The sequence below is a fragment of the Eriocheir sinensis genome, chromosome 11 (genome assembly GCF_024679095.1).
Source record: "Eriocheir sinensis breed Jianghai 21 chromosome 11, ASM2467909v1, whole genome shotgun sequence".
NCBI classification, from domain to species: domain Eukaryota; kingdom Metazoa; phylum Arthropoda; class Malacostraca; order Decapoda; family Varunidae; genus Eriocheir; species Eriocheir sinensis.
This window is the reverse complement of record NC_066519.1, coordinates 13,915,910-13,931,869: the sequence shown is the minus strand read 5'-3', so window position 1 is coordinate 13,931,869 and position 15,960 is coordinate 13,915,910. Positions and strand designations below refer to the sequence as shown.

The window sequence follows — 15,960 nt, the reverse complement described above, 5'->3', positions numbered from 1 at the left end:
TTGATGACATAAGTGTTGGAAGACAGTGAAAAGCATGTTTAGGGAAGCTTTTATTTGGTTAACTTGTAACGATCTTGTTGCTAGTTATATAGAGAACCGCCTTGCAACTGCATGACGATCCGACTTCCCTTTGCCTTCTTCTTCTTCTTCTTCTTCTTCTTCTTTTTTAATTATTCTTCTTGATTAAATGACGGAGAACAACCAGCCTTTAATTTCCTCATCCAATGGAAATTTCACTACTGATCGAGCAACAATCATCATCATCATATTGTATAATCCAGCAGTGTGTGTATACGTGTGTGTGTGTGTGTGTGTGTGTGTGTGTGTGTGTGTGTGTGTGTGTGTGTGTGTGTGTGTAAGCAGGGTTTTCCTACTTTAAGCGACGTGGCTCAAGGATATGGGGCTGCCCGACCAAGGGTTTCGGAGAAAGGAAAAAATATCAGATAAAAAAAAACAGCAAGTCGTGCTACTATATACGTTACTGTAGTTAGATTCTGGGGCGGAATTCATCAAACCATTACCGCACCTGTGGCTGGTAAGTTTTGCAGTATCGAGATCTCCACCCACTCGCCGCGGTAAATTCACATTCATCAACCACTTAACCGCACCCGTACGTAGTAAGGCCAAAAGTTAATTACACAAAAATTTGCTTGGCGTGTTGTTGGGAAAAAAAGAACTGCACTGAGCAGTAATTAAGTGCAAGGAGTGAAAAGTACGTGTAATAGTGGAAAATAGCAAAAGGACATATAGAATAGCAAAATCAGAGAGAAAAGGCTAGAAAATCACCTAAGTTCAAAGTGAAGTTTACAAGTGCGCACTGTGAAGTAAATATATATAGTGCGTGCTGTGAAGTGTAAATTAAAGTGTGGAGGAGGAGGACCTATAAGAAGCGATACAATAAAACCATTTTCTTTTTTGTTTTGTCGAGTTTTTACAATTATACATCTTGATTCAACAGTCACTGCCGAGTCTGATGGTATAAACAAAAACTGGCCACTTCTCGTATATGGGGTGAGCCAGGGCATATTACAGAAACATGTCTCACTCGAGTACGCAATATGGTCTGACACGATCGAGAGTCCGCGAGATAGCGGTGTAGCCAATTAAATCAGCTGCAACCTTACCAACCAGCCTAGGCGCCATGACGTACAGTCTCTCTCTCTCTCTCTCTCTCTCTCTCTCTCTCTCTCTAGGTTAAGTAAATCCTGCCAGGCAATTTTTTTTATACTATATACTACTTCTGCCGCTGCTGCTTCTGCGTTTACTGCAAGATTACTATATTTTATTACGATACAATTTCTAGGAGTTCTCTTCCGGTAAAGTCTCCATATGCAGGCCTAATGCCCATCCTTAGTTTAGTATATACTTTATGACAAGTACTATTAATTTGCTCCAGCCACGAGCTCTGCGGTCGTCCCCATGGCCTCCTCCACTCGGAATTTCCTTCCTTATGGATCCCCTATCTTTCCGGCCTTCCCATTTCTTCTCTTAATTCTTCCTCTCTCTCTCTCTCTCTCTCTCTCTCTCTCTCTCTCTCTCTCTCTCAGAAACAATTAACCCGGTGAGCTGATGCATGCATTGATTTGATGGCTTAATTTATTATATAACTGTTGCAAAAGCACACAACAAAATTAAGAAGGGAGGAACATATGCCATCCCAATTTAACCCCCGGCATGGCTGGCGCGCCACATATATAGGTCTACCCGTATAGCTGGAGTTGGTGTTCATGGACTAAGCAGGTAATAGGCCTCGAAGCATTCATGAAGTAATCACAGGTTAGTAATTAACTCCATATGCAGTTTAAGCAATAAGCAATACAAATTAACATTATATTACAACCACCTCCGAGCCCGGATAGCTCAGTCGGTAGAGCGTTAGGCTTTTAACCTAACGGTCCAGGGTTCGAGTCCCTGTTCGGGCGTGTCTTTTTTATTTGCAGTGCATTTTTATTTTATGTTTAGGTGTTTAATAATGTGTCTATAATCATTCACCTATAGCAATGGCCTCAAATATAACACGACGTACAAGTCACCTTTTTACAGTCGAAGAATATCACCGTCAATTTCCAGGTAGCTGTTGTCGTTATGTTAATGAAACGTTACTGTGAATGACGTACTGAGTATCAAACCGAGATTTCACCTTTGTAAAAAAAATATATAAAAAAAAATCAAGACGAGTTTTTTGGCGAAAATTTTGCAATCAAGCCCAACTACCACCACTACGGCCCTGTGGCGCAATGGTAGCGCGTCTGACTCCAGATCAGAAGGCTGGGTGTTCGAGTCACTCCAGGGTCATTAGTTTTGGACATAAGTTTTAAGTTAGTTTAATTTTTTTCGACCTTTCCCCCATATTTCCAGGCGTATTGATGAGAGCGGCTCGGCGGGGGAGGGATCAGTAGGAGAGACAGTAATAGGGGTCTACACCGGTCACGTGCGGTTCCTGTTCGAGTCCCAGAAGATTTTATTATTATTATTATTATTATTATTATTATTATTATTATTATTATTATTATTATTATTATTATTATTATTATTATTACAGCAAAGGAAACAGATCAGGGGCAAAAAAAGATTAAACAATAATGAAAAAAAGCCCGCTACTCACTGCTCCTATAAAATAAAAGTTCAGAGGAGTGGCTGGTGGTACAACGCTCGTGTCTGTTCATCTTAAAATCGCCTACATTTACGGATGATTGCATATAATGAACGAAAATGATAATGGCAGTTGTTTTTTTCACATCGCGGACGGGCATTGATACAGCTAAGTTTACGTAAGTTACCCCGTCAACTATACATTTCTCAGAGGGACCTATTTTTCACCGATGTCCTCGTCGCATTAAAGCTCATTTTCTCAAACACTTCAAGGCTTACACACCCACATTTGATAAGGCTTTTGTATAGGCTGCGGATAGTAGTATTTCCATGGGTAGTTTTAAGAGCCTCGTAAAAGTCTGACAAGGCTTCCGCACCATGAATGTGAAGCGAAAAGATTATGAGAACCCGACTATACTCTTCTTTGCGGCCTTTGAAAATAGTTGTTGTGAGAGTCGAAAGAGTCTGAGAACATAGGCCTAATTCGCTTGAGTCTGTGGTGGGGACGAAGTCAAAATTTGTTTTTGTTAGAGCGCTTCACAGAGATTCTATAAGGCAGTTCTGGGACCATATTCTCAAACGCTTCGCCGCTTACACACTCACATTTGACTGGGTTTCTGAAGGGGTATTGGGCATTTTCAGAGGTACATTTATGACCCTGGTGGTAGTTTGACCCCTCTCCTTTACCTTAAACGTGAAAAACACCCATGAAAAGCCGATTAAACTCCATTTTAGCCTTTGCAAATAGATTACATGGGAGGTGGAAGCGTCTGAGAATACCTACCCTGGGAGCAGCTGGTGAACTCTCAAAAAAGAACTACCGCGCGCCCTATACTCTCGAACTGAACAGCCGCTACCAGGATGAATCGTGTTGGCTTGTCAAATGGGAGGAATATTAGTGATCGCCAGTGACAGCCACAAAACTTACTATAAAATTCGAGAGTACGCTCCCCCCCCCCATCCTTCCCACCCCCCACCAGTGACAATCAACAGTAGTATGCGAAGGGTATCATTTATCGTAATCAATCTAACCAACCTAGTTTTAACGCAACCTGACCCGACCTAACCTAACCTAACCTAACCTAACTAACCTAATTCTAACCTAACCTGACCTAACCTAACTAACCTAATTCTAACCTAACCTAACCTAACCTAACCTAACCTAACCTATCCTAACCTGACCCGACCTAACCTAACTAACCTAAATCTAACCTGACATGGCTAGTTTCATGCTGCTGTCGTATTTTTTTGTGTGTTTTTAATCTTTAAACTTCCCCGGAAAATCATAGACAAGAGTGTAAAGACAAAGCAAACCATTAGAACACATCCCGCGACTAGTTTCAAGCGTGGCTTATTATTTAAGATGCCATTTTTTCACATTTCTGACATACTTGGTTTCCTGATTACTATTTTAAAGTTTTCTAATCCTCAAACCTCCCGGAAAACCATAGACTTGTGTAGGGCTCAAAATATGACTGAATTCACATCCCATGGTTAGTTTCACACATGGTTTATTATCAAGATGGTATTTTTTCACGATTTTGGACACATATTTGGTTCCCTGACAACGAGCATCTTCAAACCCCCTTATCAGAAATATTCACCCTATAGGCCTACTACTGCCTAATCACATTATCTAAGTAGGAAGAAAATATAGTTCCATTGCCCTACGAATGTGGCAATGCTGAAGTGACCCGCCCCTGACCCAAGGACGCGTCGCCTACAGTGACCCCCTAGCCCCTACACCCTAGCGGTCACTCTTTAGGTCAAGTCAGGTCAAGGTTAGCTCGTCGTGGAGAAAGAGAAAAAGAAGAACAGAAGAGGAGTGACCGAAGATGGATATCCAGAAAGGGTCCTAAATAACATCCTAACAGTCACTCTTGTGGTCGGATCAGGTCAAAGCATGCAGATCGTCGTGGAAGAGAGAGAGAGAGAGAAGAAGAACAAGAAGAGGAGTGGCCGGAGGTGGATATCCGGAAAGCGTCCGATATTACCCGTCTGAACACACACAAACACACACACTCTCACACACACACACACGTACCTCGCCCTTCACACTCATGGCGTTGTCGCTGCTCCCGCCCCTTCTGCTGCTTCTGGCCTCGGCGGTGCCTGCACCAGGAGGTTTTCCCAGGCCCGTCATGGCCCTGAGCTGCCCCGCCGACATATACGTCACACCATTAAGTGAATCGAAAACGATTAAAACTGAAATTGTGATGGGAAGCTACGAGGACATATATTTGTTTGTGAACCCCGAGCAAGGCTTTCGGGGTATCAATCTAGAGGAAGGAGATTCTCATCGCCAACTCGCATGGTTCCCGCTGAGCGACTGCCTTCCTCAGGGGTCGTGGTGGTACTTCCTGTTGGAGGTGAAGAGGTATAAGTTCTCAGATGGGAAGGAGCAGTTTGATTTTCAGCTAAGGAGTGGTAATTGCCTTCTCATGTGCATCAAACCCGGCTCCTTTCCTAGCCCGCTGCACCTTCATATTGTGGCTCACGGCCCCTCGAGTTGGAAGTCTAGCCATCCTTCGCCTTGCCCCGCTGACCAGGTACCAGGAGGACCTCCACGGGGCTACGACCAAGAGTTCACCTGCAAGGAGCTTCCAAATACGAAGACTGCTACAACCCCTACCACCACCACCACCACCACCACTACCACCACTCCTCCCACCACCACCACTACCACCACTCCTCCCACTACCACCACCACCACCACTACCACCACTCCTCCCACCACCACCACTACCACCACTCCTCCCACTACCACCACCACCACCACCACCACTACCACAACTCCTACCACCACCACCACCACTACCACTACCCCTACCACCACCACCACTACCCCTAAGCCTGCAGCCACCCCCCCCGCCACAGCCCCTCCCGATACAACGCAGAACACAGCAATTTCGCTATATACGGAGGTGGTGATAATCGTGGTGTTGGTGGCGGCAGTGTTGGTGATGACGCCATTGTTGATAGTGGTGGTGGTGAAGCGTTTCCAGCAGCGAAGGAACACTATGGAAGGTTAGTCACCGATGATAATGATAATTTATTTCTGGTAATTTTAGGCTCAGCTCTGGCCAACACACACACATTTGATAAGGTTTTCGTAGACTTTGTGAGTATTTCAATGGGTAGTTTTGAGCCTAGAGAGAGACAGAAGGAAGTGAAGAAATGAGTTAGGGATGGGGAAATTAAGGTAAAATGATGTTTCTGAAGGCCTTGAAACAAAGTGGAGCGAGTCAAAGGGGATGAAGGCTGGGTAGTGGGGGAGAAGTGAGAGGGATGTGAATCCTAATAAGGCGGGAGGGAGGGATGGAAAATTAAATGGAGAAAGGAGACCAGCTAGAAAGGGAATAGGAAGTAAAAAGAGGCAGGGAAGGGAGGTGTGGGGAGGGTAAGGTGGCTATGAACGATGAATTGGTAAGAAAAAAAAATCGAGCCCAGCCCCTTCGTTCAAGTAGCATTGTCAATGTATCTAGGCTCAAGGGACAGTGCGACGGAGATGAACACAGCAGCCACGCGCAGCTATAATGTGTGTCCCTAACTTAACATTTACCTCTATCTCCTCTTAGTCGTAGTGGTCGTAGTCGTAATGGTAACTCGGTAACCCTCTATCCACAGAGTCCATTTACCACAACAACGTGGTGGACCCACCCCGACCCATCGTCCCGCCACGTCAGCGAGCGGACGCTTCCCAGGGCATGAGGACCGAGGCTGAGAACGAGGACAACATATATGATGAGATTGAGGACTTTGCGCAGCGCTGGGCCGTCGCGGCGGGACCTACAAGGGCGGGAATGAGACAAAACGATGGCTACTTGAGGATGAGCGGGTCTCTGTACGACGATGAAGTGGATGATGATGGGTACCTAACCCCGAGGCCGGCTCCCCGATAAAAACCCAAATGGGAAGAGATTTTAGACTTCGAGGCCGCGCTGGGCCGTCGTGGCGGAACCTACAAGAGCGTGAATGATTAAGCATGTAGTGTATGCTGATGGTGGGCCTCTAACCCCGAGGCCCGCTCCCTAGGAACTCCCAAGATTGCAGACTTCGCGCCGTGCTGGGCCGTAGTGGTGTGACCTACTGACCTACGAAGGGAGGATACGCCTACCTGAGCTTGACCTTCCTTCGATGATGAATATAGTGTATGATGGTGCGTATACGCAACCCCGAGGCCCGCTCCCTGAGAACACAAAGGGGGGGGCGGTGTTGAAGGTGTAGGCATGATTATAACTTTTTGTAAACGTTTCTTTCGTCGCTCGGTCGCCATATATAGCTGCCTGTCTCATACATCCTGTGCTGATGATGTTGACGATGGTGACCAGAACGGAAATGATGAGGAGGAGGAGGACGATGACAATGACCATGATGAAAATAAGGGTGATGATAAGGAGGATTAGATGGAAAACGATGACGATGATAATGATATGATAATGAAGACGAGTAGGAAAAATTCACCTATAAACTTTAACCATAACCTTAGCAGTACTTACTTAGAACAGCCGGAAAAGAAAGACAAACAAATAAATAAATGAATAAATAAACAAATAAACATACAGCCATTTATTTATACCTACATAAGGATGAGGATCTGAATCTATTTACTCAGCCCACTTTAGGATCCAACACCACGACAACTGCCCGCGTATAAGATTGATGAATCGATGTGTAGTCAATCTCTATTTACCTCCTGTCTCCGTTATTCTATTTCTGTCCCTTTTTCTCTACCTGTTTCGTTTTCCTAGTCTTCTGCTTCCTTCTATTCCTCTGTCCTAGATGAAGAAGAAGAAAAGGAGGAGAAAGAGAAGAAGGAAAGTAACGGAGGCCGGAGGTGGATGTCCGGCATATATCCAGCTTGAACACACACACACACACTCACACACACAACTCGCCCTCAGCACTCATGGCGCCGTCGCCGCTCCCGCCAGTTCTGCTGCTTCTGGCCTCGGCGGTGCCTGCGCCAGGAGGTTCCCCCAGGCCCGTCATGGCCCTGAGCTGCCCTGCCAACATATCCATCACACCATCAGAGGAACCCAAGACCATTAAGACTCAATATATGTGGGATAACTACGGTAACATAAGTTTGTTCGTGTACCCCAAGAGAGGGTTTCGAGGAGTCAGTCTACAGGAAGGTTCTCTTAATCGTCACCTCGCAAGGCTCCCGCTGAGTGACTGCCTTCCTCAGGGGTCGTGGTGGAGGTTCCTGGTGGTGGTGAACGGTCGCGAGAACAACGACGAGAATGATTTTCTATTTTTCCAGCTAAGGAGTGGCACATGCCGTCTCAGTTGCTTCAAAAAAGGACGCATTCCTCGCCCGCTGGTACTTCATGTTGTGGCTCACGGCCCCTCGAGCTGGAGGTTTACCCATCCTCTCTCTTGCCCCGCTGACGAGGTACCAAACGGGGCTCTACGGGGGTACGACGACTGCAATGCGATACCATCAACGAAGTCTACAACCACCACCACCACTACCACCACAACGACCACCACTACCACTCCTACCACCACCACCACTACCCCGAAGCCTGCAGCCACATACCCTGTCCCAGCCGCGGCCGTTTACACAAATCCTGCCGTGCACTCAGCCCCACCCGATGCAACACAGGGCACAGCAACTTGGCTATATATGGGAGTGGTGGTGATCCTCGTGGTGTTGGTGGTGGTGATGGTGGTGGTGGTGGTGTGTGTGGTGAAGCGTTTCCGGCAGCGACGAGACACTATGGAAGGTTAGTCACTGATAAAAATAGAAAAGATTAGCCTAATATTTTTTCTTTCATTTTTATTTCTAGTTAGGCTACTGTAAATATTTTCCTTTTCTTCCTTTTTCGTTCTTTTTCTTCTTTTTCTTCTTCCTCTTACTATATGGAAGGTTAGTCACTGATAAAAATAGAAAAGATTAGCCTAGTATTTTTTCTTTCATTTTTATTTCTAGTTAGGCTACTGTAAATATTTTCCTTTTCTTCCTTTTTCGTTCTTTTTCGTTCTTTTTCTTCTTCCTCTTACTATATGGAAGGTTAGTCACTGATAAAAATAGAAAAGATTAGCCTAGTATTTTTTCTTTCATTTTTATTTCTAGTTAGGCTACTGTAAATATTTTCCTTTTCTTCCTTTTTCGTTCTTTTTCTTCTTCCTCTTACTATATGGAAGGTTAGTCACTGATAAAAATAGAAAAGATTAGCCTAGTATTTTTTCTTTCATTTTTATTTCTAGCTAGGCTACTATAAATATTTTCCTTTTCTTCCTTTTTCGTTCTTCTTCTTCTTTTTCTTCTTCCTCTTACTATATGGAAGGTTAGTCACTGATAATAATAGTAAAGATTAGCCTAGTATTTCTTTCATTTTTATTTCTAGTTAGGCTACTATAAATATTTTCTTTTTCTTCCTTTTTGTTCCCTTTTTCTTCTTTTCTATATCCTCTTACTATTATTATTATTATTATTGTTATCACATTTCATTAGTTCTGTATGACCATGGAACACAAAAACAGCCACAATGACCTGTCTCCTCTCGTACATTTATTTGCCATTACCACTGGAACCCGTATTCTATAACATTTTGGGGCTTTCACCACCCCCTACATTTCATAAAGCTTTCCTAGAGGTTGTGAGTATTTCAATGGGTAGTTTTAATCTGTCTCTATTTGTCTTTGTCTCTCCCTCTGTGTCTTTGTATATTCTCTCTCTCTGTCCGTCTCTCTGTCATCGTATATTCTCTCTGTCTTTCTCTCTCTGCCTTTGTATATTTTCTCTGTCTGTCTTTCTCTGTCTGTATATTCTCTCTGTCTGTCTCTGTCATTGTATATTCTCTCTGTCTCTCTATCTGTCTCTATCTCTCTCTCTCTCTCTCTGTCTTTGTATATTATCTATCTCTCTGTCTCTTAAGCCTAGTGACAGTTTGACGAGGCTTCTGCTCCTTGAATGTGGAAAAACCCTCATGGGAACCCGATTTTTCTCCTTTGTGGTCTATGGGAATATAAGCTATGAGCCGATAACGTCTGAGAATACGAGATTAGTTCTAACGATGATATCCGTGACGGGAAACGGGAAGCCTGCGAGTGTGTGTGAGAGTGTGTGTGTGTGTGTGTATATGTGTTCACACAATGAAATGAACAGCGTTGTCACATAAGAGTTTAAATTTGTCACCCTACTCTATCTATCTATCTACCTATCAACTGTCTATCTATCTAGGCTCAAGGAACAGTGTGACGGAGATGAGCACCGCAGCCACGCGCAGCTACGGCGTGTGTCCCTAATTTTACCTTTACCTCTATCTCCCCTTAGTCGTAGTGGTCGTAGTCATAACGGTAACCCTCTTCCCGCAGAGCCCATTTACCACAACAACGTGGTGGACCCTCCCCGACCCATCGTCCCGCCATGTCAGCGAGCGGACGCCTCCCAGGGCATGAGGACCGAGGTTGAGGACGAGGATAACATATATGAAGAGATTATGGACTTCGTGCCACGCTGGGCCGTTGTGGCGGGAGCTGCAAGAGTGGGGAGGATACAAAACGCAGGGCAAAACGATGGCTACTTGAGGATGAGCGGGTCTTTGTACGACGATGAAGTGAACGATGATGGGTACCTAACCCCGAGGCCGGCTCCATATAAGAACTCAAATGGGCCGTCGCGATATTGACATTTGGTTGCAAACTTTAACTACAACATCAGCAGTACTTATTTAGAACAGCCGGAAAAGAAAGACAAATAAATAAATAAGTGAATAAATAAATGAATAAACAAATTTCATACATATTCATTTAAATCCTTCTCCTGAGTCACGTGATGTCCATGTATTTAAAGCTAAGGGAGGAAGATGACCTGAATCTATTTACTCGACCGGCTTCAGGATCCAACACCATGACAGCTGCTCTCATATAAGATTGATGAATCGATGTGTAATCAATCTCTATTCACCTCCTGTCTTCGTAATCCTTATTTGTCTCTTTTCTATTTTTTTTTTTCATATTCTTCTTTTCCTCCTATTCCTCTGTTTTCTTATTAGTTTCACATATCTCTTCCTCTCTCACTTATCTTTTCCTCTCTCTATCTCTTATCCTTTTTAGTTTCGTTTTCCTTTCCTTTCCTTTTCTTTTCTTTATTCTGTCTACTTTGTTTTTCACTCATTGCTTTATTTTCGTCTTTGTTGCACTTATCTTTTCCTCTCTATCTCTCTGTTATTAATAAGTCTCCTGGTTTTCTTTCGTTACCATTTTTTCTTCTTCTTTCTGTCAACACTGTTAACACTATTCCTTCCTTCCTTCCTTCCATCCTTCCTTCCTTCCTTCCTTCCTTCCGTCATTTCTTCCTTTTCTCCTTCCTCCCTCCTTTCCCTAATTCACGCATTCATTCATCCCTTCACTCACTCGTTCTTTTCACTTTCACTCAAGCCCTAATTCATTTCCACCTCACACGCCTGTCAAGTAGATTAAATTCACCCCATTGCGCTCCCTATTGAAGATCTATCACTTTGCCAGGACATATGTTTGAGGAGGGAGGGGGGACAGGTATAGTATATAGCGATAGACCAAAGCGAAACCAAATATATTTACATCGAAATAAGACTTGGCAGCTTTGCGACACCAGAGCAGAGGAAATAGGAAAGAAACATATCATGGTATCGTGAACTCAGGACGCCGATGGGAAAAAGAATAGAGGGAGAAGAAGAGAAAAAGGAGGATTTGTCGACTGTAATGCCCGAATCTAACACGGAAAATTAGCAAACCATTGGAGGGCGGAATTTCCCGACTGTCTCGCTCCTTGTCTAAAATACTACTACCAATTGGAAGAAAGAAGAAACAAAACAAAACAATAGGTAATGGCAATATAAGATGAAGACTCACCTTTCAGAGCGGAAGTAGTACACCTTAGCTAGGAATGGACAGCTCTTTTGTATACCCTCACGCCGGACGCCATCAAACCATCACATCAACTATTGCCAAAGGCCGAAAAAGAGATCAATCCGGTTCTTATAGACGTTATTTTTATCTTTTGTCTTTGATGGGAGCGGAGAGTAGCGGGCTTTTTTGTACTCTTTTTGTTGCCCTTGAGCCGTGTCCTTTGATGTAAAGAAAAAAAATGCAGAAAAAGGGTCAAACCACCACCAGGGTCATAAAACCACCCATGGATATGCCCCCAAACTCCTACGAAATCCTTGTTAAATATGTCCTTATGAATACGCCCCTTGTAGCTCTCTTCGGTCAAACAAAATGAGGTCAGAATATTCCAGCCGGCCATCAACACAAGCAAGTCTCCGTGTCTCATAATAATCAGCACAGGAACAATAGTGATGTAACAAGCTCACCGTGCACATCAAGGAGACTATAATTAGTACTATAGTCTCCTTGGTGCACATCAATATAATAAGTGAATATCTTTGTTGCGGTCACTGCTTTCATGAATCCACTAAACAGGACGAATATTCATGGAAGACACATAAGACCATAAGCGCGGGTAGGATCATAGAGAAGAGGGTTGTTGAGAAGAATTAAGTCTGTAAGAGTATTAAAATTAGGGAAAGTGGGAAGGTTAGGATAGAGGGATGTGGAAAAGTGACAAAAAGGAAGGAAAAACTAAGGGAGAAGTAAAGGAGAACCACGAGATAAAATAACAGATCAAAGAGAACAAAAAAGAAAAAAAATGAAGGAGGAATGCCATAAGGAACAGTTGGCCGTTGGGTTAGGGGTATTATTGTAGGAGTACACCAGTCTAGAGATGGCTTTTCTTACCCTGACCATTAGAAAGAGCTCCGCATTCTGAGTAAATTCATCCCCATAAACACCCCTCGGAAATCATTTATAACGGAGGGAGGGAGGGAGGGCGGTCAAGGCCAGGACGTGACACACGACCGCTCTAGAGACTGGTGAAGTGCTACAAATTTACCAGGTTAGGTTAGGTTAGGTTAGTTTTAGGTTAGGTTAGGTTAGGTTAGGTTAGTTTTAGGTTAGGTTAGTTTTAGGTTAGGTTAGGTTAGGTTAGGTTAGGTTAGTGTTAGGTTAGGTTAGTTTTAGGTTAGGTTAGGTTAGGTTATGTTAGGTTATGTTAGGGTTATGTTTAGTTTAAATGCACCTGTGTGGACGAAACTAGTTTTTTCTGGTAGATTTCGGTCTGTTTTGAATGAATGTGCTCTAAATTTTTTATCGCAAATCATTAGTCTCTTGGTTGGAAGGGGGGGGGGGTAAAAAAAAAACACGTGATTTGCGATAGAAATGACACGCATATTCATTCAAAACAGGCCGAAAACTACCGAAAAAAACTAGTTTCGTTCGGAAATGCGAGACTGGTGAAGTGCTACAAATTTACCTAGATAGATAGACAGATAGATACAGATGATTTTCCATTTCCCCTTCCGACCATGTCACGAAGCTTCCAAACAAAGAGCAAATCGCAACAATTGGAAGAACACAAATTATGAAATGGACTTTGAAACACTCCAGGTTAAAAAGTAGTTTGGGACGAACAGAACCTCTACCAGTGTACTTATGCGAAAGAGCAATTATGTCGTTTGTTCCTATACGTTGTCTTTATTACTCTTCATAGGTAGGACTGGAGGAGAGGGAAAAATAATATAGTAAGTGTGATGAGTGAGATAATGGTGAAAGATGAATAAAAACACAACTATGAGAAGGAAAAAGGCAAAGAAATGCAAGTAAATGAGCGAAAGGAAGGAGAAAAAAACAGAGAGAGAGAGAGAGAGAGAGAGAGAGAGAGAGAGAGAGAGATGCAATGATGAAGCGGGAAGGGGAAAGAGGGAAGTTCCAAGAGAAGTGACGTTAACCATCCTTGTAACGGACCCCTGAGCTTCGCATCCTCCTTAAAACACACACACACACACACACACACCAGACTTGACATCAGAATTCCTTGCCGTCTTGTGTGTGTGTGTGTGTGTGTGTGTGTGTGTGTGTGTGTGTGTGCTTTCTTTTCATTCGACTCTCCCTGTTCTACCAAAACAGATCTTACGGGGGAGGAAGACCCCAGAGGATTTTTCTCCCTGCCGGTCGGCGTTCCGGAGGCCATTCTGTTTTCAATCCCTGAGCTGACGAAAGCGGTTTTTACAAAACCGTAATTCTTTTTAATTTCATAACCTCACAATCAACAATTATGTCGCTCTTCGCAGTGTGCGCGCTCGTCTTGTTGCTGGGGAATTTGAGCGGCAGCAGCCTGCCGCTGGCCGGCCGAGCGAGCTCCACGGAGCTCCCGATGGACGAGGCGGCCTCCGGCACCCCGGAGAAGGCCGTTATGAACCCTTACCATAAAGTTGACGAGGGGGGACTCAACGATTTACCCAATCTGCCTGATCTAAAGAGCATGGAAAGTGACACTAATGACACCATCAAGACCTTGGAAAGAAAAGTCTTTAATAATACAGATGAAATGGGGCATGTAACCGGAAACAAGACAGTCGTTGAAAAGACTACAGAAACTGACGTAAAGCCTCTTACCAATGCCACTGAAGAAAAGCCGAAAGACGATAAAACCGCAACTCTTCTTTTTCCGAAGGTAGGGGCGGATGACCAAAGTAAAAACAAAACAGAAACTGTATTTAGTGCCTCAGGAAAGAGCGACGAACCTCATAAAGTAGAACAAACAGGAAAAACAGTGGAGATTCTGCCTGGCAATAAAACGAATGAAGTTCTCGTTACAGAGAAAGAAGAAAAACTACCTTCACAGGAAACCATGAAGGAGATATTTGTGGAGAGTAAGAATTTTACAGAAAAGGGCAATGGATCTCTGAAAGTAGAACGAACAGAGGTAACAAAGGAGATTCTGCCAGGCAATAAAACGAATGAAACTTTAATAACAGAGAAAGAAGAAAGACTACCTTCACAGGAAAGCATTCCGATGACATCTGTGGAGGGGAGGAACGCAACAGCAAATGGCGATGGACCTCTGAAAGAAGAACGAACAGAGATAACAAAGGAGATTCTGCCCGGCAATAAAACGAATGAAACTTTAATAACAGAGAAAGAAGAAAGACTACCCTCACAGGAAAGCATTATAATGACATCTGTGGAGGGGAGGAATGCAACAGAAAATGGCGATGGACCTCTGAAAGAAGAACGAACAGAGATAACAAAGGAGATTCTGCCCGGCAATAAAACGAATGAAACTTTAGTAACAGAGAAAGAAGAAAGACTACCCTCACAGGAAAGCATTCCGATGACATCTGTGGAGGGGAGGAACGCTACAGAAAATGGCGATGAACCTCTGATAACAGAACGAACAGAGATAACAAAGGAGATTCTGCCCGGCAATAAAACGAATGAAACTTTAGTAACAGAGAAAGAAGAAAGACTACCTTCACAGGAAAGCATTCCGATGACATCTGTGGAGGGGAGGAACGCTACAGAAAATGGCGATGAACCTCTGATAACAGAACGAACAGAGATAACAAAAGAGATTCTGCCCGGCAATAAAACGAATGAACCTGTAGTAATAGTGACAGAAGAAAAACTACCTTCACAGGAAACCATTAAGGAGACTTCTGTTGAGACTAAGAATGTTACAGAAAATGGCGATGGACCTCTGATAACAGAACGAACAGAGATAACAAAGGAGATTCTGCCCGGCAATAAAACGAATGAACCTGTAGTAACAGAGACAGAAGAAAAACTACCTTCACAGGAAACCATTAAGGAGACTTCTGTGGAGACTAAGAATGTTACAGAAAATGGCGATGAACCTCTGATAACAGAACGAACAGAGATAACAAAGGAGATTCTGCCCGCCAATAAAACGAATGAACCTGTAGTAACAGAGACAGAAGAAAAACTACCTTCACGGGAAACCATTAAGGAGACTTCTGTGGAGACTAAGAATGTTACAGAAAATGGCGATGAACCTCTGATAACAGAACGAACAGAGATAACAAAGGAGATTCTGCCCGGCAATAAAACGAATGAACCTGTAGTAATAGAGACAGAAGAAAAACTACCCTCACAGGAAACCATTAAGGAGATTTCTGTGGAGGGGAGGAACGGAACAGCAAATGGCGATGGACCTCTGAAAGTAGAACGAACTGAGATAACAAAGGAGATTCTGCCCGGCAATAAAACGAATGAACCTGTAGTAAGAGGGACAGAAGAAAAACTACCCTCACAGGAAACCATTAAGGAGACTTCTGTGGAGACTAAGAATGTTACAGAAAATGGCGATGGACCTCTGATAACAGAACGAACAGAGATAACAAAGGAGATTCTGCCCGCCAATAAAACGAATGGACCTGTAGTAACAGAGACAGAAGAAAAACTACCCTCACAGGAAACCATTAAGGAGACTTCTGTGGAGACTAAGAATGTTACAGAAAATGGCGATGGACCTCTGATAACAGAACGAACAGAGATAACAAAGGAGATTCTGCCCGG

The 15,960-nt window shown here is 43.6% G+C and overlaps 1 protein-coding gene and 2 non-coding genes across 5 annotated transcripts; all 3 read left to right on the top strand.

Moving 5' to 3' along the window:
• Positions 1-1,849: 1,849 nt before the first annotated feature.
• Trnak-uuu (transfer RNA lysine (anticodon UUU)) lies at positions 1,850-1,922 on the top strand. Its single transcript has one exon. It is a non-coding gene; the product is annotated as a tRNA-Lys (tRNA).
• Positions 1,923-2,223: 301 nt separating this feature from the next.
• Positions 2,224-2,295, top strand: Trnaw-cca (transfer RNA tryptophan (anticodon CCA)). The gene has a single exon. It is a non-coding gene; the product is annotated as a tRNA-Trp (tRNA).
• A 2,341-nt stretch (positions 2,296-4,636) lies between these two features.
• Positions 4,637-10,331, top strand: LOC126996909 (uncharacterized). Of its 3 annotated transcripts, none has more exons than XM_050857836.1 (3): positions 4,637-5,619; positions 6,220-8,324; positions 9,919-10,331. In XM_050857836.1, the coding sequence occupies exons 2-3, from the start codon at positions 7,502-7,504 to the stop codon at positions 10,230-10,232; spliced, it is 1,137 nt and encodes a 378-aa protein (XP_050713793.1). In that variant the 5' UTR covers positions 4,637-5,619; positions 6,220-7,501; the 3' UTR covers positions 10,233-10,331. The 3 variants fall into 3 exon arrangements, with proteins under 3 accessions (XP_050713793.1, XP_050713792.1, XP_050713791.1); XM_050857835.1 differs by lacking the exon at positions 9,919-10,331 and having other exon boundaries at positions 4,637-5,308; positions 5,375-5,619; positions 6,220-7,154; XM_050857834.1 differs by lacking the exon at positions 9,919-10,331 and having other exon boundaries at positions 6,220-7,154.
• The last annotated feature ends 5,629 nt before the right edge of the window (positions 10,332-15,960 follow it).

What these genes read in the sequence shown, in the direction of transcription:
- LOC126996909 (XM_050857834.1), top strand. Translation starts at nt 4,653, where the DNA reads ATGGCGTTGTCGCTGCTCCCGCCCCTTCTGCTGCTTCTGGCCTCGGCG. An exon ending in GCGAAGGAACACTATGGAAG is followed by an intron (nt 5,620 to 6,219) that starts GTTAGTCACCGA and finishes CTCTATCCACAG; the next exon opens with AGTCCATTTACCACAACAAC.